A 20,647-nucleotide genomic window follows, 5' to 3' on the forward strand; every position below is an offset into this window, starting at 1 on the left:
TTTCTTTGGGAAACATACCATAGTCCTGGGGTCTTCAATATCCTGAGGTCTGGGGCTGACAAGATGGCTCAGTGGGTGACGGCATTTGCTGTCAAGCCTGAGGAGGTGAATTAGATCCCTGAAGCTTACAGGATGGAAGGAGAGAATTGACTCCCATAGGTTCTTATCTGACCTCCACACTCGTGCTCTGGCAGGCACGTCGTTGTGCATATATATATATGCTGAATAAATAAATGTAATAAAAAAGTAAACTCCTGGAGTTTCCATGGCAATGCAGGCCTCATCTCCACAGCTTCCCACAGTGGTCTCTCCAACGCCTTCTTCCAGGAATCTGATCATCCTACATACTGCCTGGCCTTCTGGTCCAGAATATACCAACAAAACCAGGTCCACATGAACACTGCTACCAGTGAGGATGCTCACCGTGGCGTCTGTCTGTGTGTGCCTGTGAGTGAGGCTGACCCTGGGAAAACACTTCTCTGGGTGCCTGCCCACTGGGAGCTGGAAAGCCCTGTGCTGTCTCGTCCCTGACTGAATTTGTACTGTTCTAGGCAGTGTCTTCCTTCCAGGAGGCCTGGCCCTCTGGACCCAGAGCAGAGGCCCTTCTTCGACTGAATTTGTACTGTTCTAGGCAGTGTCTTCCTTCCAGGAGGCCTGGCCCTCTGGACCCGGAGCAGAGGCCCTTCTTCTGTAGAATGCTGTTGACTGTTCCAGCACACGTGGGCCAGCCTGAAACCCTTCCTGCGCAGTCTCCTCCCGAGCAGTGAGCAGTTTCAGTTGCCCCAGACAGGTGAAGTTGATTTCTCTTGAGTCTTAGGAGTCCCGGGGCCCTAGTGCCATCCAGCAGAGAGAGTCTATTTTGGCTCATGGTCTGAGGAGCAGCTCTGGGCCGTGGCTCACATTTGGGCAGATGAGCAGAACAAACACGCAGCTGGTTTTCTCAGTCTCCTCTTTTTGTTCAAGTCAGCCCCCTGGAAACAGGCCTCTTAGACAAGTAAAGGAGTGTCTCCTACGCAACTCACAATGGCTCGAGTCCACAGAGAGACTTAACCAACCACATGTTCACATTGCTTTTTCTTTCTTTTCTTTTAGTTTTTTTTTTTATTTGTTTGTTTTGTTTTAGATACATTTTCTCTTTGTTTGGGTTTATTTGTTTGCTCTGAGACAGAATCTATGTAACACTGGCTGCCTTGAACCTCACTGTGTGGGTCAGACGGAGATCTCCCGCCTCTGCCTCTAGAGTGCTTGGACTAAAGACCATCACACCCAGCTAAGCAGTTTCCATAGAACAGTTGTCCTCCTAGCACTCAAAGCTATCCTGCACTACATAGTGAGTTTCATGATAGCCTGGGCTACAGCATGACACCTTGTCTGGAAAAATAAAATATGTAACAAAGAAGAAATTGGCCTTTGTGGATGTTAACAAGCTGTGTGCTTTGAGGAAGATAGTAGCATGCTGTACCAACCAGCAGCAAGGGTGAAGCATTCCTGTCCCCACCTTATACTCTTACATATGAACGTGACCACATCACCTGTTGTGAAACACAGGTCATGAAGGGTTCATTTTCAACAATCACTCTCAGACAACAGAGAAAACTATCCTAAACAGGATGGGGCCATCGCCTGTCTGGCTCATAGCATTATTAACATTATGAATTTATGTTACATTCTATTTTAGGGTGTGTGGGGGGGATGGGGGTGTTATGGATGGAACTTCTGTCTTCTCTTTTTTTTTTTTCTTTTTTCAAGACAGGGTTTCTCTGTGTAGCCCTGGCTGTCCTGGAACTCACTCTGTAGACCAGACTGGCCTTGAACTCAGAAATCCACCTGCCTCTCCCTCCCAAGTGCTGGGATTATAGGCGTGTGCCATCACCACCTGGCACCCTCTGTCTTCTATACACTAGTCAGGGACTACCTGGGCCATGCTCCCTGCCCCTCACTGGGGGAATCTAAGCAGGGGTTCCATCCCCTAATTCATGACCACAGCACATCACTGGAGAATTCTAGGCAAGGGTTCTACCCCTAATCCAGCCCTTCACTGGAGGATTGAAGGCAAGCAAGCCTCAGCTAACCAGAAGTATTTGAATCCTTGAACCTATTGTACCTGACCGGACCCCAGCACACATGCTCTTGAGAACAGTGAGTTCATGTGCTGCTATGGTATGGATCTGAAATGTACCCCAAAAGCCTAAGTACAAAGTCTTCTTGTGGGTATGGTGCTGCACCTGCTAACACCAGCACTCAGAAGACTGAGGCAAGAGGATAGCTATTGTCCGAGGCTAGCCTGCACTGCACAGTGGGATTTTTGTCTCAGAAAACCAAAACAAACAAACAAACAAACAAACAAAACCAAAAAACCAAAAACCAAAAACCAAAAGGAAAGGGAGCTATTTTTCCAGGATGCTCCCCCTGGGAGGAAGTGGAGCCTATGGGAGGTCAGGTCTTGTGGGAGGAAGTTGGGTTACGTGATATTGGAGGACAGTGAAGGACACTGGTCTCTTTCCCTCTCTCTGGGCCTCCTTGAGATGGGCAGCTGTCTCTGCTCTGTGCTCCCTGCCATGGACCCCAAAACAAATACCATGGCCAGGTATGTCAGCACATGCCTTTAATCCCAGCACTCTGGAGGCAGAAGCAGGTGGAGCTCTGTGAATTGGAGGCCAGCCTGGTCTACATGAGTGACTAAAGAAAGCATGGAGTGGGCAACCATCCCACTTTAAAGGAAAAAAACAGCTAATAAAACTTGGAGTCAAAATGAGTCTTTCAGGCCATCAAGACAGCTCAGTGGGTAAAGGCACTTGCCACCAAGCCTGATAACCTGAGTGTGGGCCTCAGAACCCACATGGTGGGAGGAGAGAACTGACTCCCATACACACAATACATACATACACACATACATACACACATACATACATACACACATACATACATACACACATACATACCTTTCTTAAATGTACTCTATTTTTGGATTGAATACCTTGGATATATTTTCACAGGCTCAGAAAACTAAGCCACAAATAATTGATTCATCTCCAAGGTGTAAATAATTACACCAGATGCTAAGCTATTTCAGGGGAGCCATACAAGACACCCACCTTCAGGTATGAGACTTAAGGCACATCCAGTAACCAAACACAGTGATTAAAAACGATAAGTCTTTATTTACATAGTCCTTTTGTTTAGTTTTCCCATAGATTTTTTTTTTTTTTTTTTTGAGACTGGTTCTCTCTGTGTTGCCCTGATTGGTTTGGACTTGCCTTATATAGATTAGTCTGGCCTTGAAATCACAGAGATCTACCTGCCTCTGCATTTTGAGTTCTAGGATTAAAGGAATGTACCACCACACCTATGCTGCCTTAAATAAAAAGCTTTTTATTTTTATTATTTTTAAACTTTGTGTGTGTGTGTGTGTGTGTGTGTGTGTGTGTGTGTGTGTATGTGTGGTTTGTGTACTTGAGTGCATTGCCCAGATGCCAGAAGAGGGTGGTGTCAGATACCTTGGAGCTGGAGTAACAGGCAACTGTGAGCTGCACGGTGTGGGTGCTGACAATGGGACTTGTGTCACGTATAAGAGCAGCGAGAATTCTCTTTTTAAAATTTTAAATTTATTTTGTTATGTGAATAGGTTTTTTGCCTGTATGTGTGTCTGTGTATCATGTGTATACAGTGCTCATAGAGGCCAGAAGACGGCTTCAGATCTCTGGGACTAGAGTTATAGACGGTTGGGAGCTATCATGTAGGTGCTGCAATTTGAACCCAGGTCCTCTGCAAGAGGAGCCAGTGCTCTTAACCACTGAGCCATCTCTGTTACCCATTGTTGTTCACTGTTAACGATGTATTATTTTTAATTGTGTGGGTGCACTTGAGTGCTGGTGCTTGTGGAGGCCAGACAGGGTGCCTGAGTCCCTGGAGCTGTAGGTACAGATGTTTAGAGCCACCTCACACCAGTGCTGGGAACTGAACCCAAGACCTCTGCCAGAGGAGCCTGGACTCTTATCCACTGAGCCATGGCTCCAGCCCCCTATGCGTTCTTGTGAGAGAGGTTCTCATGTATCCCAGGTTGGCCTGTGAGTATCCAGGTTTCCTGTCTCCATGATCAACTTCCTCAGAAATGCTGGGAAGACAGACTTCAGCATCTGTACCTTGCTTTATGTGGATATGTGGGATTTGAACTCAGATCCTAATACTTCTGTGGTACACGATTTACCCAAGGAGTCATCTCCTTGACCCCAAACAAAAATTTTAAATTATTTTTACATTTTTAGGTGTGTGTGTGTGTGTGTGTGTGTGTGTGTGCGCCTGGGTGTGCTGCTTTGAATATCCCCCATCATCTTGAATGCTTCATTACTAGGGAATAGAATTGTTTAGAAGGATTCAAAGGATTGGGAGGTGTGGCTTTGCTGTCATTGAAATTTCAAAAGTTCATACCAGCCCCGCTCCCTCCTTTCTCTGCTTATGGATCAGGATCTCTCTCTCAGCTACTTCTCTAGCACCCTGTCTGCCCACATGCTGCCATGTTCCCATCACAATGATAGTGGATTAAGGCCCTGAAACGGTGAGCCAGCCCCAGTCAAATGCTTCCTTTTATAAGTGTTGCTGTGGTCATGGCATCTCTTCACAGCAACAGAACAGTGACTAAGACACTGGGTGTGTGCCACCGCATGTGTGTGTAGGTCCAGCCAGAGGACAACTTGTGGGACCCACTGTGCTTGGCTGGAGGATTGAACTCATGTCACCAGGCTTGGCAGCAAACACATTTAACCCACTGAGCCATCTCAAAGGCCCTCAAGTTTTAATCGTTTTGGTTTTATTTTGTTTTTGTTTTTGTTCTTAGTTAGTTTGACAGGGTTTTTCAGTGTAGCTTTGGCAGCCCTGGAATTCTCTGTGGAGACCTGGCTGGCCTCAAACTCAGAGATCCACCTACCTCTGTCTCCTGAGTGCTGGGATGCACCGCCACGTGACTCATTTAATTGTGATAGTAGATTTTGTTGTTGTTGTTGTTGTTGTTGCTTTGAGACAGGTTCTAATTATGTAGCTCAGGATAACTTGAAACTCATGATGACCCCCCTGCCCCAGTCCCCTAAGTACTAGCATTACAGGCATAAGCCATGGTGCCTAGCCTCAAATTTTTTTTTTTTTTGATCAGTTTCTCCTTCACAGTCACATTGAGAGGAAGTTCTGAGGGACTTGCCCCCCAATCTTCCTGCTCTACACGCAATCAGCCCCTCATAGTGAGCCCTTCTTCCTGGGCAGAGCAGGATTTGTGTAGATAAGCAGGAGCTCTGACTCAGCATTCAGCTGGCACCCTGGGAAAAAGCTTTCTAGGGCAAGGACTTTGGGGCTAAGTTGGTTCTTTGTTGCTCAGTAACAAATTGTTGCAAGATCTGTCCGATGCCACCATGTTTTTATCTGGTTGTTCCTGTGGGTCAGTGTCACAGGACCTTTGTTCAGTGTCTTACAGGATGTCAGTCAGCTCCTCCAGGCACTCAGCTCAAGGCCAGACCTCAATTCCCAGGGACTTGCTTGTCTCTGGGAGCTAGCCAGTAGGCTTGATGCTCTCTTCTGCTGAGACCAGAGGCTAACCCTTCTGTCAGCATTCTGAGGCCAGGCCTACCTGGCATACTCTCCTTCCTCTTTGCTTAGGTCATAGCTTGGAGATGATGTCTCTGTAGCCCAGGCTGGCCTCAAACTAATGATCCTCTTGAGGGATCACAGCAATAGAAACCCAAGGACAGCAAGAGACGCTGAGGTACGTAAGGTAAAAAGTGGTCAAGGTAGAAACCTAAGAGTACTCCCTTTGAGAGTACTCCCCATGGCCTGCTTCTCTGTCTCTGTCTGTCTCTGCCTCTCTGTCTCTGTTTCTCTGTATCTCTTGTCTGTATGTTTAGTCTCGTGCGCATGGGATCATATGTACACATGTGCATATTCACTTGAAGGCTACAGGTTAGCCTTAGGTTTCTACCTTGACCACTTTTTACCTTACGTACCTCAGGGTCTGTCCTTGGGTTTCTATTGCTGTAATGAAACACTACGACAGAAGGCAGCATGGGGGTGTGTGTTTTCTCCAGCTCACAGTTCCACATCACAACCCTTCCCTGAGGGAAGTCAGGACAAGTTGGGATCTGAAACAGGCGGGTGCTGCTTACTGACTTGCTCCCCATGGCTTGCTCAGCCTGATTTCTTAAACTCAGCAGGACCAGCAGCCCAGGATTGGCAGAACTCACAGTGGGCTGGAGCCTTTCACATCAACCATCCATCAAGAAAAGGCCCCACAGACTTGCCCACAGGCCAACCTGATGGAGGCATTTTCTCCGTTGAGGTTCCCTCTTTCTAAATGACACAAAAATAAAACTGCAGGCGCTTGACCTGGCCAGTGCAGTCATCCTGGCTAGCCACCTTGCCCTAGGATTCTGTCACTACTGCTTAATTGCTGGCCACCATACCTGCCAGAAAGTCAACTCTTCCGGGTCATAAGTATGTGTATAAAGCCCCATTACTTTTGACATGCCCAGTGATGGCTGGAGTTTGGATTTGGCTGGCATGTGCTGGGAGCACATCCTCACAGTGTGTGGGCACTGGCAGCAGGTGGAAGCTAAGGGGTGAGAGCTAATTAGGTAGGTCCTTATGTTATTATGTGCATGTAGAGGCGCATGTGTGCACATACGTGTGCACGTGTGTATGGATGCATGTGGGGGCCAGAGGTCAGGTCCACATCAGATAGTTTCCTCTTCTGATTTCCACCTTTGTTTAAATTTAAAAGTTCTTTGTTTTATGAACATATGAATGTTCGATTGGCATGTATCTCTGTGTACCATGTGTGCCTGGTGCCTACAGAGGTCAGTGAAGGTATCAGATCTCCTGAAACAGGGAGTTATGAGCAGTTGTGAGCCACCATTGTAGGTGTTGGGAACCGAGGATAGGTCAGTCTGGAAGCAGAGGTCCCATGGTCCAGGTTTGCACCCATCTGTGAACGGAATCAAGGAATTTCACTGTGAGAGGAGTTCGTGGGTAAAGAGCTTGTTCTAAGCAAACAGGATGATCCAGACTAGGGGCTGTGACCCCAGCACTGCAGGCATGGAGACAGGTGATCTCTGTGGCCACCGTATCAAGTGGAGACAATGAGCTACAGGTTCAGTAAGAGATGCTGCCCCCCAAACACAAGGGCTGGGTAATAAAGATTGTGCCCATCTCTGGTCTCTGTACACACATACAGGATTGATTTTACCTACACATACATACACGCATTCACACACACACACATTCAGTGCAAGAACTCAGTCCACGTGGCTCTTGAATGGATGCTGCTCACCCACAGCCCATTGCTATATCAACCCTATAGGATAGAAGTTTAGAAACTTATTCCAGAAAGAATCAGATCCTTGCAAATTATCACTACTGAGATCTTGGGCCAATACAGACATACGGACTTGTTTTCCCTCTATCTGTTGAAGACAAGGTCAACACCTGTCAATATTTTTAAAGACATAGTCTTAAAGATTTATTTATTTTATGTAAGCTCGCTCAGGCCAACCCTGCTCGCTCTGGCACAAAGATTTGTTTATTATTGTAAATAATTGGTACATTGAATGGTTGTGAACCACCATATGACTGCTGGGATTTGAACTTAGGACCTTTGGAAGAGCAGTCAGTGCTTTTACCTGCTGAGCCATCTTGCTGAGCCAGGCCCTAAGGTTTTAAGTATGCAGCCCAGTCTAGGTTAGAACTCTCAGTGACCTCCTCTCAGACTCCCCAGTATGAGATCACAGGTGAGCCTGCACACTGAAATATGAATTTTATAGAATTAATGCGCTTTGAAATATTCTTCAACTTTGCTTTACTTTCTTTTCCTCCAACAAAACAAAGCAAAAAACACTCTGGGCTTTCCGGGTGGCCAAAGACCCCCCCAGGGCACAGAAGTTGAGAACGACCGCCCTCCAGTCCTGCAAGTCCCTCGCGCGGACACGCCCATTGACGTCACGAGTATCCACGCCTAGAAGGCGGGGCCCGCGCAAGCGCGACCTGGGCTCGGGCGGAGGCGGGGCAGAAGCGGTTCTGACTTCCAACATGGCGCACGCAGGCGGCGGAGGCTCCGCGGGCCGGGGATTCGGTGGCTCCCGCTGGGGTCGTTCGGGCTCCGGGGGGCACGAGAAGCTGCCGGTGCACGTGAGTGATGTCCTTAGCCTCCTCCTGGGGACCCGGACCCCCGCGGGGATGGCGTCCCGTCGTGCGGCCCCGCCTCGGCCTCCTCTCTGCGCAGCCGGGGCCCGGAGACCCCACACCTCTTCCACGGAATCCTTGGTTCTTCGTGGCGGCCCCTCGGTTTCCCCCTAACAATTCATTTCCGCCGCTCCTTGGACTTCTCAGAGATCTTTCTCGGCATCTCTCAGTCATTCCTGCGGCCCCTGTCATCCCCGGGACCTTACCGTGCACCCCGAAAACCCTCGGTCCTCCTAGTTGGCCCTTAGTTATCCTTGCCGCCCCTCGGTCTTCCAAGGGATTTCGCAACCTCCCCGAGACCCTTCGGTCTTCCCCGCCGGTCCTCGGTCCAACCCGGAACTCCTCGAGGCCCCTCGGGACTACCCGCTGGCTCTCGGTCCTCCCAGTTGGCCGTCAGTCGTCCCCTGAACGCCGCAGTTATCCTGGCGGCCCTCTGCTGCCCCATGCCACCCCTTGTCTATCCCTGGCCTTCCAGCCATCAGTCTCTGCATCGCGCGACCCTGGCCCACCCATGGCCTCCTTGTTCCCTACAGGTGGAGGACGCTCTCACCTATCTCGACCAGGTGAAGATCCGCTTTGGCAGTGACCCTGCCACCTACAACGGCTTCCTGGAGATCATGAAGGAGTTCAAAAGCCAGAGGTAATCTGCAGGGCCTTGTACACCCAGGAGCTGGAGGCTGAGCCCTCCAACCCCCAAACCAACTACATTGTAGCCCCTGGGAGGGCCCTGGGAGGGCCCTGGGAGGGCCCTGGGAGTCTCTTCTAAAACAGTCGCAAGATGAGGTAGTTCTGAGGATCTGATGGGGTGAAGGAATTGGGGGAATCGAGGCCTGGACAGGGTGTGTTGGGTGTAGTCTTTATTTAAAATGTTGATTTGGGGGTACGTAAGATGTCCCAGTGGGTAACAGTGCCTGCCATCAAGCCTGACCACTTGAGTTCTAGAGAGAAGAGAACTGACTCCTACAAGTTGTTGACCTGCCCTTGAGATCTGTGGCACATACCCAAACACAGAAAATAAATGGGGTACAGGTTTTGATTGTTTGTTTTGGGAAGCATTTTTTGTTAATACTGCAAGAAAATATTACTTATGATCTCTTACCTCTTGTCCCTAAGATGCTTTTCATAGCGCTTACTAATCTGAACCAATGTGGCTATAAAGGACCTAAAGCACAGGAACTGTTTTGTAGACACAGAGCAGTTAGGTGTGTTGGGTTGTTTCTGAGTTACGCCTATGTCTTCTAGAATCTTCTGGGAGGGGTGGCTTGGTTTAGGTAAGGACTTACCCTAGTGACAGGTGGGTGGGGCTAGAACCCAGGCTGTCAGTCAGATAGCTTCCCACAGATCTTGGTACTGACCTGCCTGCCTGTCCTCAGGAAGTGTGGAAGGCCTGGGCTGGTTTCTTGTGGATATTCAGGGTACTGAGGCCAGAAGAAGGCCCTCATGTCACTCCAACTTTACCTGTCCCCCAACCACAGGTGGTTTCACATGGTAGGGCACATTTGTTTAGTTGGGCATGGTGGTACATAATCTCAGGCAGAGGCAGGCATATGGAGGCTAGCCAAGGCTACACAGAGAAATCCTTTCTCTAAGGGAAAAAACAAAACAATATGGTGGGGCCCATTTTCAGAGTCTTTGCCATCAACTTAGCCTGGGCTGACGTGGTCTCAAGGGCGTCTGGGGCAGTTTATTCCCAGGACTCTTGCCCACTTGGCTTTTCTTTTTTCCAGCATCGACACCCCTGGCGTGATCAGGCGTGTGTCCCAGCTCTTCCATGAGCACCCTGATCTCATCGTGGGGTTCAATGCTTTCCTTCCGCTTGGATACCGCATAGATATCCCCAAGAATGGCAAGCTGAACATCCAGTCGCCTCTGAGCAGCCAGGTAGGCTTCGCTTGAGTGACGTGGACCTCGAGAATTGCACCCACAGAAAGCACAACAAGGCGTTTGTGATGTTGCCGGAAGCCTTTGTACAGCCTGTTCTTTTTCTAGGTTCTCTAGTGCATGGCCAGACAAACACAGACAGCCTTTGCAGCCCATCAAGTATAGTGACTGGGTTGTGGTTCAGTGTGGGATAGTTAGTACACTTAGCATGGGCAAAGCCCTGGGTTTAGTCCCCAGCACTTGGGGGTGGGCATTTGGGAGGAGATTTCAGGATCATTGAATCACTAGTTGCTGAGATCTGGCTTCCAGACTTCCCCAACAAGTCTACCAGGCCAAGTATGCACTGGCATCTTATGGCTTCCATTAATCTCAGGCCACCAGTAAAACCGAGGTGGTTGAGCTATGTGCATGGGAATAACTGTTTCTCTCACTGTGTCACAGGATTGCGAAAGGCTATTTTCTCAGCTCAGGCTTGGGCTCTGCAGCCTGCTGTCTGTAGTTCTCCACAATGCCACTCTCACTGTAACTCAGACAAGTCTGAACCTCATCCTCATGCCTCAGTCTTCCAAATGCTAGGATCACATGACAGCTGCCACCAAAGGCATTCAGGGAGGTTGGAGAGGGACTCTGGAAAGGTGGTGTGGCCCCATAGGCCCTTCAAGTGACTCCTGTGTAAGTTCTGCTGGCACTGCTCATCAGCATGCCTCCTGAAGCCCAGCCCTACCCAGTTTTCAGAGGGGACTTCTGGAAGCATGTGCCACTGAGTTTGCCCTTGGCAAGCCTAGGACTCCCCAGCCACTCAAGGACATGCCCCAGCACGGTATGATCTCTCTGGTTCCCTGAATAAGTCAGGATGGTACACAGAGAGACAGCCCTCTAGCCAGGGATTCTATTCTGTCTTCTATTTCCTACCTGTACCTGAAACCCAGGAACTGTGACCACCAGGGCCTTAACAGAAGTAACTTCTGGACTCTGTGTGGCTGTGATACAAGGCATTGTGAGCTGTGTCAAGAGCAAAGAGCAGTTCCTGGGGCGTGCATGATGTCAGAACTCAGGATGCCACTCACTAGAAAGCTAAACTGCAGGGAGTGGGAGCTGGTAGGAAATGAAGTCTGAGTCATGGGGGCGGGCTGCTCCCTCATAGGTGGCTTAGGTGACCAAGGGGCCCCTGTGACTTAGAGAAAAGATGACCAAGACGGTCTTAGATCCATGAACAGGGCACCTCTGCCTGTCTTGAGTCACATTCCTTCAGGGTACTCTGGAGCCCTTTAATCTTGGTGACAGTGAATGACCTGATAGTGCTCAGCTGGGATTCTGACCCAGGTGTTTCTTGCTTTCTAACTCAGAGATTCCAGAGTTCACACATCCCCACATGTCAGCACCCTGCTGATTTCTAATCTTTGAGTCATTTTTCTATCTTTGCTGTTTTCCTTATTTGAGACATGGTTCCCAACCTGGCTCTGGAACTAGACATTCTCCTGCTTTAGCTTCCAGAGCACTGGGATGATAGGCACCTACTGTCTTAGCATCCTGGCTTCAGTTTTTGAAATGCAGCACCCTTCCTCCCTCCTCCTTTCCTTCTCTCTCCCTCCCTTCCTCCCTTTCATATTATTAGTTAGGCTTGACAGCTACATTTGAACACTGTTCCCTTATGTGCTGACAAAGGTGTTGGGATGCCTGTGGCGGGGGTTTCTGAGCCTCTCATTCTTCCTTGTGAGGAATTCTGTACTCTAGCAAGTGGTATAGCATCCAGGGCCTCCCCTCCCAATGCAGGGACACCTGTGCACTTGCTGTAGCAGCTGAAAGCCAGGTAACAAGTGCCAAGGGCCCAGCTGACAACACAGAGGGTCAAGCGGAGCTGGGTGCTTTGATTCAAGGTGTCATTTCAGCACTCAAGAGATGCTGTGAGTTCAAAGTCAAGCCTAGGCTACAGAGTAAGGCCCTATCTTACCTGCCTCCTATGAAGGGAGGGGACAGAGAACTATGACCTTCCATAAGCGCGAGGCTTGGAGCACATTCATCTGCTGTTGCTTCTTCCTCAGCAAGCATCTGGGAGCTGTTGCCTCAGATTCCCCACTGGCACTCAGAGGTGGGAGAAGTGTATATTCCTTGTGTTGGTGCTGCTGTCCTGACCAAGCTCTTCAGGGGAAGCAGGACCTTTACCTGGGTCACTGAGCTGTATTAGGGAAGGAGTAGGAACCCAGCTATCAGTGGGCAAGTGAGGATGGGACACCTACCTCCTGGGGACAGTCAGAGTAGGTCCGTGCTCTTGCATACTCACAGGAGACTTGCCCTTTACCTCACTCTTTGGGGAGACTTGGTCAGTTTTTGACAAGCACAGGTAGTGTCTTGGGCCTGAAGAATTCCAAACGACCACGTCCTTGGATGCACACTGGCCCTCTCTTTAATTTGGGGTTTGGGTGTAGGGCTCCCAATGTTGATAGCAGGGACTTTGTGGGAGCTGGACCCAATAGGAGGGTTGTCTGTAAAGTAGAGTAGGGCTGGAGGGAAGCTGAGAGGCAGGCAGGCTTACAGGACACTCCATGGTTAGAGACCCCTGAGATGTTGGGGAGGACAGGACCCAGGAGGAGATCAGGGGGGTAAGGTGTGCCAGTGGTTCAGGCTAGCCCTTCTGGTAGAGGCAGAGCCATGAGGCCCTGGCAGCTGGGGCTGGCTGTTTGCTCATTTAGGTTCCTGAATATCCAGGGGAGCTGCATGGTTCTGGGCAGATGTGAGGCTGAGTGAGTGTCAGCTATGCAAACAAGTCACCCTGAGGGGAGGCAGGGGAAGGGTGGAGCTATTATAGAAAGTTCCAGCAGGGCTCATCTGCTGTAGCTTGTAGGCTTGGAGTGGTGGTTTTTATATTTTCCTAAGATCACAGTAGAAAATTGTATTATGGTTGTATAAGCATCACCACTAATTCTAGAACATTCTATCACCCCAGGAACAGACCCTGCCAAGCACTCATCTTACTACTTGTCTGTATATTACCTAACTCACATCATAGTATATGTCAGCGTTTCTTTTTTTGCCTGAATAATGTTCCACTGGATGGACGACGTCTCATTGGCTGGGGTTTTGAGTAGTTTCTCCCTTTGTTGGCTTTTGTGAGTGGTGCTTCATTGAATGTTGGTGTATGAGCCCTTCCCAGTTTTTGGATCTGCTTATAGGAATGCGATTGTTAGACCATAGGAACATTCTCTGTTGGATTATTGGTTACTGTGGCTGTTGCCATAGTAACTGTCCTTATCACCATCTAGTGCCTTCTGCAGAATCCCTGGCTAGAGGGCTGTTTCTCTGTGTACCATCCTGACTTATTCAGGGAACCAGAGCGATCATACCGTGCTGAGGCATGTCCTTGAGTGGCTGGGGAGTCCTAGGCTTGCCAAGGGCAAACTCAGACCCTGTGACCTTGAGTGAGCAGTCAGGTTCCTCAGTCTTAGCCCACATTTGTAATGAGTGTCGGTGTCCTCAGCTTTGGCCTCTTGCACTGTATGTGTGCACTGTTGTAGCTCAGTCCTGCCTCCTAGTTGTGTGTTGAGGCTTGGCCCCAGTCCCTAAGAAGACCACTAGTTGGCCTTTAATCCTTGGCACAGATCAGACATTTAAGGGAACATACATGTGTGCTGAGCATACAGGGTGGCTTAGGGGACTGGTTGGGTGCTCTGTGTCTAAGCCCTACCCCACCCCAGTCTACAGCTTGTGTTGTATATAATCATTATTCCCTTGTTCACAAGGTGGAACTATTGACATTGTATTGGTGTGAAACTCCTGGAAATGGTGTATGTTGTGGGAAGCAGAGCACATCTGCATTTGCATTCTGTGGAGGAGGGGCCTGGAATCTGCCCTCCCCACCCCAGACTAAGGGACTATTATAGGAAATAGGACCTTGATTGAGAAAACATGGACCAACGAGGCCGTTTGTATGGGCCCTAACTAAATATGGCTGACATTTTAAATTTTAATTTAATTAAAAAAATTTTTTTTATGTATGTTTTTTTGAGACAAGGTTTCTCTGTGTAGCCCCGGCTGTTCTAGAACTCACTCTGTAGACCAGGCTGCCTTGAGCTCTGCTTTCCTAGCGCTGGGATTAGAGGTATGTGCCACCACCACCCAGCTGCTGGCGTTCTTTTAAGAAGTTTTGAGGACGTAGTGCAAACCTTCTTTTATGAGGCCGAGCCCTTGCTGCTGGCACCTCACTCCACACCAAACTCCAGCCTCTTGAGGAAAATTACCTATTGTCCACATAACCACTCAGATGCCATTTGTGAGCCTGTTGCTCAGAAGAGGAGCTGCTAGAGAGAACAGGACAGTCGCTCAGAGTCACTAAAAGATGTTACTGGAAGATGACGGTGAGCATGGATGTCATCTGACCAGAACCATGAACTGAGGGGTAGTGACTGATCCAGTGGAGAAGTGTGGGATGGTTCCAATTGGGAAGTCCAGCTGCCATTCTGTCTCTCAGGGCTCCATTCCCTCCCACAGGGCTCCATTCCCTCCCACAGGGCTCCATTCCCTGAGGGCCCCATTCCCTCCCACAGGGCTCCATTCCCTGAGGGCCCCATTCCCTCCCACAGGGCTCCATTCCTGCAGGGTTCCCTCCAGCAGGTCTCCCACAAAGCTGCCTGCTTGGGTTGAGCACTCTCACCTGGACTGTGGTCACACACACACACACACACACACACACACACGCCCCCTTTGCCAAGCAGGATTCCATGGAGACTTGTTTGTGTCTACAGCTGGAGAAAAATGTGTACAGTATGCTCTGATGACTGATGCCTCTCACTTAAGTTGTCTTGGGGCTTAGCCTCTGAGCTAGCTGTGGCTAGATGCACATACACAAAATGTGATGCTCCCTTGAAGCAAGCAGACCCTGTTTCTACCTTAGATCAGTCTTGCTAAGATGGGGACATTACCCACAACCCTGCACATAGCTCCAATAAGGTTCAGCTTCCAGGATCTGTGACTTTCCCCCTGTGTGCTAATCTTAGAGTGGGAAGGATTTGCTGGAGCAAACCTCTGACTGAGGCTGAGGCGGGAGGTTGGTCAGAGTTGAAGCCTCATAGAGATATCCAGTCTCTGGAATACAGGGGTAGGCTTTGTTGAAACTGCAATTCTAGCCGCAGTGCTTGGAGATTTAGGCAGACTCCAGAGGGAAGAAGTACTTGACTCCCAGGGGTGCATAGGAGTTAGAGGAACAATACTTTTCAGCAGGCAGTAACAGTGCAGTGTCTATCTCCTGGCCACCCCATGCCACTCACTGCCTGTGTTCCACAGGACAACTCCCATAGCCATGGTGACTGTGGGGAGGACTTCAAGCAAATGTCCTACAAGGAGGACAGAGGCCAGGTGCCCCTGGAGTCTGACTCTGTGGAGTTCAACAATGCTATCAGCTATGTGAACAAGATCAAGACCCGCTTTCTGGACCACCCTGAGATCTACAGGTCCTTCCTGGAGATCCTACACACCTACCAGGTGAGGCCCACCCCCCCAGCATCTGGGGTCTTGCCCCACCTGGCCATTTAGGAGATGAGAGTGGACTCCAGTGCCTCACAAGCTAGCTACACACTTACTGCACACCATAACCCAGCCAGATTCTCTCAGTAGCTTTCCTTAGCCAGGTCACACCCCCAGTGTTCAGTATGATTTTGGGGCAGTCAGGAGTAGGTTGAGGTAGAAAAAGGGTACATGTTGAGAGGTGTGCTAGCTGGTGGTAACTTAAGGAAGCTTGGTGGATATGCCCAGAGTGCAGGCCACAGCCAAGGTATGTGCACTCTGCCAATTCCCACTGCAGGATCAGCTCAAAGATCTTGTACCTCTGTGCTAGAGTCTCAGATTTGCCTGTGTCCCTGGGCATAGAGAGGTGGCCATCCCTTTCTAGTTTTGTTTTGTTTGTTTGTTTGTTTCTTCCCCCCAAATCAAAGTTTCTGTGTAGCCCTGGCTGTCCTAGAACTCACTCTATAGACCAGGCTGGCCTTGAATTTAGAGATCTGCCTGCCTGTGCCTCTTGAGTGCTGGGATTAAAGGCATGTGCCACCTTGAATCAGTCTTAAGTTGTGCTTTTTAAATAGTGGTTTGAAGCTAGATGTGGTGGCATATACCTTTATCCAGAATTCAGAATGCTAGGCCAGGAGGATTGCTATTAAGTCCAAGGACATCTTGGACTACACAGTGAGCCTGGGCTCTCCTGAGTCCCCATGAGAGAGATTCTTAAAACCAACCAAGTCTGTTGGGGATGTTGTGTTGTAATAGGCATGGATTCTCCACTGAGGGGTTGCATTTAGTTCTGGCTCCTGTTTGGGAATATCGGGATTAGGGTTCTCCTTCTCCTTCCCTTAGTAGGCTCTGCATACATGGATGCCTTTTCCTGGGAGCTGAAGGTGCCATTCACAGGGTTAGTGAGCATGTGTGAGGGAGGCCTCAGTTCATTCCCTTACACTGTGCAGAAAACCAAAAATCAAACAACGCATCATCCTGTTCCTAAAGTCCAGCTGGATTCTGCATCCCTGTCCCCAGTCCTCTGGCCTTTCCTGCTGCCTTCAACTCTAGGTGTGCCTGCCTCCTGCACTTTGGCTCTCCATAACCTCTGTCTAGTGACGCACTGGAGCCATTCTCTGCTCCTCACCCAAGCATGGCTCCCCATTTGGGAGGGCCCAGGAGTTTTTCTATGTGGTGCCCTGCTCTTCCCATTGCTCTGAGACCCAATGTACCCTTCCCATCTAGTATGGCAGGGCTCAGGCCACTGAAAGCAGAACACACTCGTAGTGTAGGCACAGGCAGAGGTCTGCACAACTGCCTATCCTGCCCCAGGCCTGCTCACCCTTTTTTCTTTTTCCCACTGCAGAAGGAACAGCTGCACACTAAGGGTCGTCCATTCCGTGGCATGTCTGAGGAGGAGGTTTTCACAGAGGTGGCCAATCTCTTCCGTGGTCAGGAGGACCTCCTGTCAGAGTTCGGACAGTTCCTGCCTGAGGCAAAGCGGTCCCTGGTGAGTGCCAAGTATCCAGGATCCTGCCCGAAAGATGTGTGCAGAGCTAGAGTCTGCTGAGCCTGTCTTACATACTGTGACTACAGTATTGTGGAAGTATAGATGTCTTTACATAGAGACATGGAAGCCAGTGCGAGGACAGTGGCCCAGGCTTGCTCAGGTTCCTCGGCACTTGGCTCCCCATTTCCTCCCAATGACCTGAGGCCTGCCGAGGTGCCTTTTCTGTGTCTTCTTTTTTTATGCATATTAGTCTTTTTTAAAAACTAGAGATGAAGCTGGGCAATGGTGGTGCACGCCTTTAATCCCAGCACTTGGGAGGCAGAGGCAGGCAGATTTCTGAGTTTGAGGCCAGCCTGGTCTACGGAGTGAGTTCCAGGACAGCCAGGGCTATACAGAGAAACCCTGTCTCAGGATACCACCCCCCCCCCAAAAAAAAAGAAAAGAAAAGTAGAGATGAAATTCATGAACCTTAAAGTACACCATAAAATTCCCACTTTAAAGTATATAGTTCTGGGCTGTTTGGCGGTAGTGTCCAACACTGGGAGGCAGAGCTAGCTAATTTCAGAGTTTGAGGCCAGCCTGGTTGACATAGTCAGTTCCAGAGTACTCAGGACCACATGAACCCTGTCTTAGAAGACATGGTACAGTTCAATGCCATGAAACCTACTTAACAATTAGTACAACTGTCACTTTCAGTCCTTACAGGTTACATGTCTCCATCAGCTCTCCCCTGCTTCCTGTCTGGATTTGCCTGCTCTGGACACTTGTCACTGGGGTCTGTGTGTTTAGCCTTTGCTAGTGTTCCCTTGTGTTTGTCAGTGGCTGAGTAGTAATGTTCCCAAGTATGAGTTTTTCCATTTTGTCCACTTGTGTTGTGGACATGGGGTGGTTTGCTTTGGGAATGAACAGACTTGTACAAGTCGTTGTTTGGATGCCTGCTCAGCTCTAGGTCAGCCTCTGGGCTTCCCAGATTACATGGTAGTTTCATTTAACTTTCTGAATGAAGAACTGGTGTTTTCTCTAGCAGTGGCTCCATTTCCTGAGTCCTGCCAATATTTGACTTTCCATTCTATGTTCAGTTATTTCACAGCTGTCAGAGAGAGATGTTTGTCAGCTTTGACTGCATTTCCCCAGTGCCGATTGATTCTGTGGAGTGTCATGTTTGTGTTCTGACTGGATTTTTTTGTTTTGTTTTGTTTTTCCAGACAGGGTTTCTCTGTGTAGCCCTGGCTGTCCTGGAACTCACTCTGTAGACCAGGCTGGCCTCGAACTCAGAAATCCACCTGCCTCTGCTTCCCAAGTGCTGGGATTAAAGGTGTGTGCCACCACCGCCTGGCATACTGACAGGATTTTAAGATATTTATTACTATTTATGTGTACATGTTTTGTCTGGATGAGCCTCGTGCACCATATACATGCAGATGCCTATGGAGACCAGAAGAGGGCGTCAGACCCCTGGAGCTGGAGTTTACGGGTAGTTGTAAGCTGTCATGTGGGTCCTGGGACCCGAATCCAGTCCCTCTGCAAAAGCAGCCAGTACTCCTAGCCATTGAACTGCCTGTCTCTGCAGGAGAATCCTGTCTCTACAGCCGAGTCCTTGTTATGCTCCCATGAGCTCCTTAAAATGTGACCTGCAGATTTTCGCCTTGATCTCCTGTCACCTTTTTCCTGATTTGTTCGTGGTTTTGCACAAAATCCTTAGATTGTGATTAATTTTTTCCTCACATCATTCTTTTTTTTTTTAATAATATTTTTTTTTTAGGATTTATTTTATTGTTGTATGTAAGTACACTGTAGCTGTCTTCAGATACACCAGAAGAGTGTGTCAGATCTCATTACAGATGGTTGTGAGCCACCATGTGGTTGCTGGGAATTGAACTCAGGACCTATAGAAGAGCAGTCAGTGCTCTTACCCGCTGAGCCATCTCTCCAGCCCCCTCATATCACTCTTAGTGTTAAACTTTAGAAGCTGTTGCTGAACAATTAAGTCATGAGATTTTCTTTATTTTCTTAGAGTGTTAGCTCTTGAGCTGTGTTTTATCTATGGAATGACCCACTTGTCTAGCACAGCTGTTGAGCCTGCCACGCTGGGCTCGGTCTTGACAGTATTAGCGCCCGTGTTGCTTGTGGTGACTTGCCACCTGTTGGTCTGTGTGTTCTCAGGCCTGCCATTGCACTGCAGCTTTTGCAGCGAGTTGACGAGCAGGAAGCCTGCATTCTTCACTTCCTGCTTCCTTGTCACACTGCAGCTTTCCAGACCCCTGATAATTGCACATGGTTGGTTGGTTTGTTTTCTCTTTGAGATTGGCTCTCCCTGTAGCTCAGACTTCCTTCAACATGCGAACTCCTGCTTGGGGTCCCTGAATGCTGGAATCACTGTCAGGGGCCACTACTTCCGGTCATTTTTCAATGACATATTTGTGTGTGTTTGTGCCACAACCACAGCTGGATGGAAGTCAGAGGACAACTTGGGAGAGTAAGTTTTGCCCTTTCACCTGTATATCTTGGGGTCACGCTCAGGTCCTGGCACTGTACCCCCTGAGCCATGCTGTTGACCTTGGCCTGGTTTTGGTCTTGTCAGGTGTTTTGCCTTGGCATGTTCTCACTGTTTTGTGAGGCTTTCTTAGTCTTAACCAGGCTAAGGAAGTGTCAGTTGTCTTGGGCTTTGTCACCATGTCTTGAACACAGTATCAGCCATGGGTGGGATGAAACCTGAAAATACCTAACTCCATCAGAGAAACTTGTGTCAGCCAACCCAGCCTAGGGGTATGGCTTGACTGTCCCTCCTACCTGGTATCTAGGTGCCCTCTAGGGCCCAGATGATGGCAGAGCCCCAGGAACCATGTGGCTTGCTGTGCCTTTCAGCCTCAGGAAGAGCCAGGCTGGGCATTGCCCTTGGGCCTTGCTTCCTCCTCAGAACTGTGGCTATCTATCTACTTAAGTGAGACCCTGAGCTGCTGGTTGACTTCCAGTTGATTGACTGTAGTGCCAGTTCCTGGGACAAACTGCAGAAGCATGTTCCCTGTCATCTCCCTGAATGTCCCCACAGGATCCATATCCCCAGAGCTGCACAGACCTACAGGGGCACTTGAGTGTGCCTGGAGGGCCCTTCGACACTTCCGTTCTGTCTTGAGTCTCTGTCTTCCTGTTTCTCTCTGAAGTTTAGAAGTTCTAGTGAGGTTCTCTTTGAAATCATGACTGTTGTCTTGGTTTCTTTGTTTTGTTTTGTTTTTTAAAATGTCACTGTGACAGACCTAACAGAAGAAGGGTTCATATGGCTCATGGTTTCCTAGGTCTCTACTGCTGTCCTTGGCTCCCTGGACTCTGAGGCTGCTCTAAAGAGACCCTCAGGGCCACTGGGGGCTAGTGACAGAAGCTGTTCCCCTCCCAGCAGACAGCAGACAATGGGCTTGGAGACCCCTCACCTCCCCTCCAACCAGGCTCCCACCTCCTAGCTTCTAGGACCTCACAGAGTATCACACTTAGCTGGACACAAAGCCATTAGTACATGACGGTACATACACTTCATCTGGATACTGTGGTACCCTAGTCCTATCAAGA

The 20,647-nt window shown here is 49.2% G+C and overlaps 1 protein-coding gene across 2 annotated transcripts in view; it reads left to right on the plus strand.

Annotated features, from left to right (window-relative positions):
• The first annotated feature begins 8,024 nt into the window (after positions 1 to 8,024).
• The window catches only part of Sin3b (SIN3 transcription regulator family member B), a 34,535-nt gene continuing 21,912 nt past the window's right edge, over positions 8,025 to 20,647 (plus strand). For both annotated transcript variants that reach the window (XM_031340310.1, XM_031340311.1), the window contains exons 1-5: positions 8,025 to 8,163; positions 8,751 to 8,857; positions 9,945 to 10,098; positions 15,376 to 15,573; positions 16,943 to 17,086. In XM_031340310.1, the coding sequence (XP_031196170.1) occupies positions 8,065 to 8,163; positions 8,751 to 8,857; positions 9,945 to 10,098; positions 15,376 to 15,573; positions 16,943 to 17,086 (702 nt within the window). In that variant the 5' untranslated portion in view covers positions 8,025 to 8,064. The remainder of the gene's footprint in view (positions 8,164 to 8,750; positions 8,858 to 9,944; positions 10,099 to 15,375; positions 15,574 to 16,942; positions 17,087 to 20,647) is intronic.

This window comes from Mastomys coucha, unplaced genomic scaffold, assembly GCF_008632895.1.
Source record: "Mastomys coucha isolate ucsf_1 unplaced genomic scaffold, UCSF_Mcou_1 pScaffold22, whole genome shotgun sequence".
NCBI classification, from domain to species: domain Eukaryota; kingdom Metazoa; phylum Chordata; class Mammalia; order Rodentia; family Muridae; genus Mastomys; species Mastomys coucha.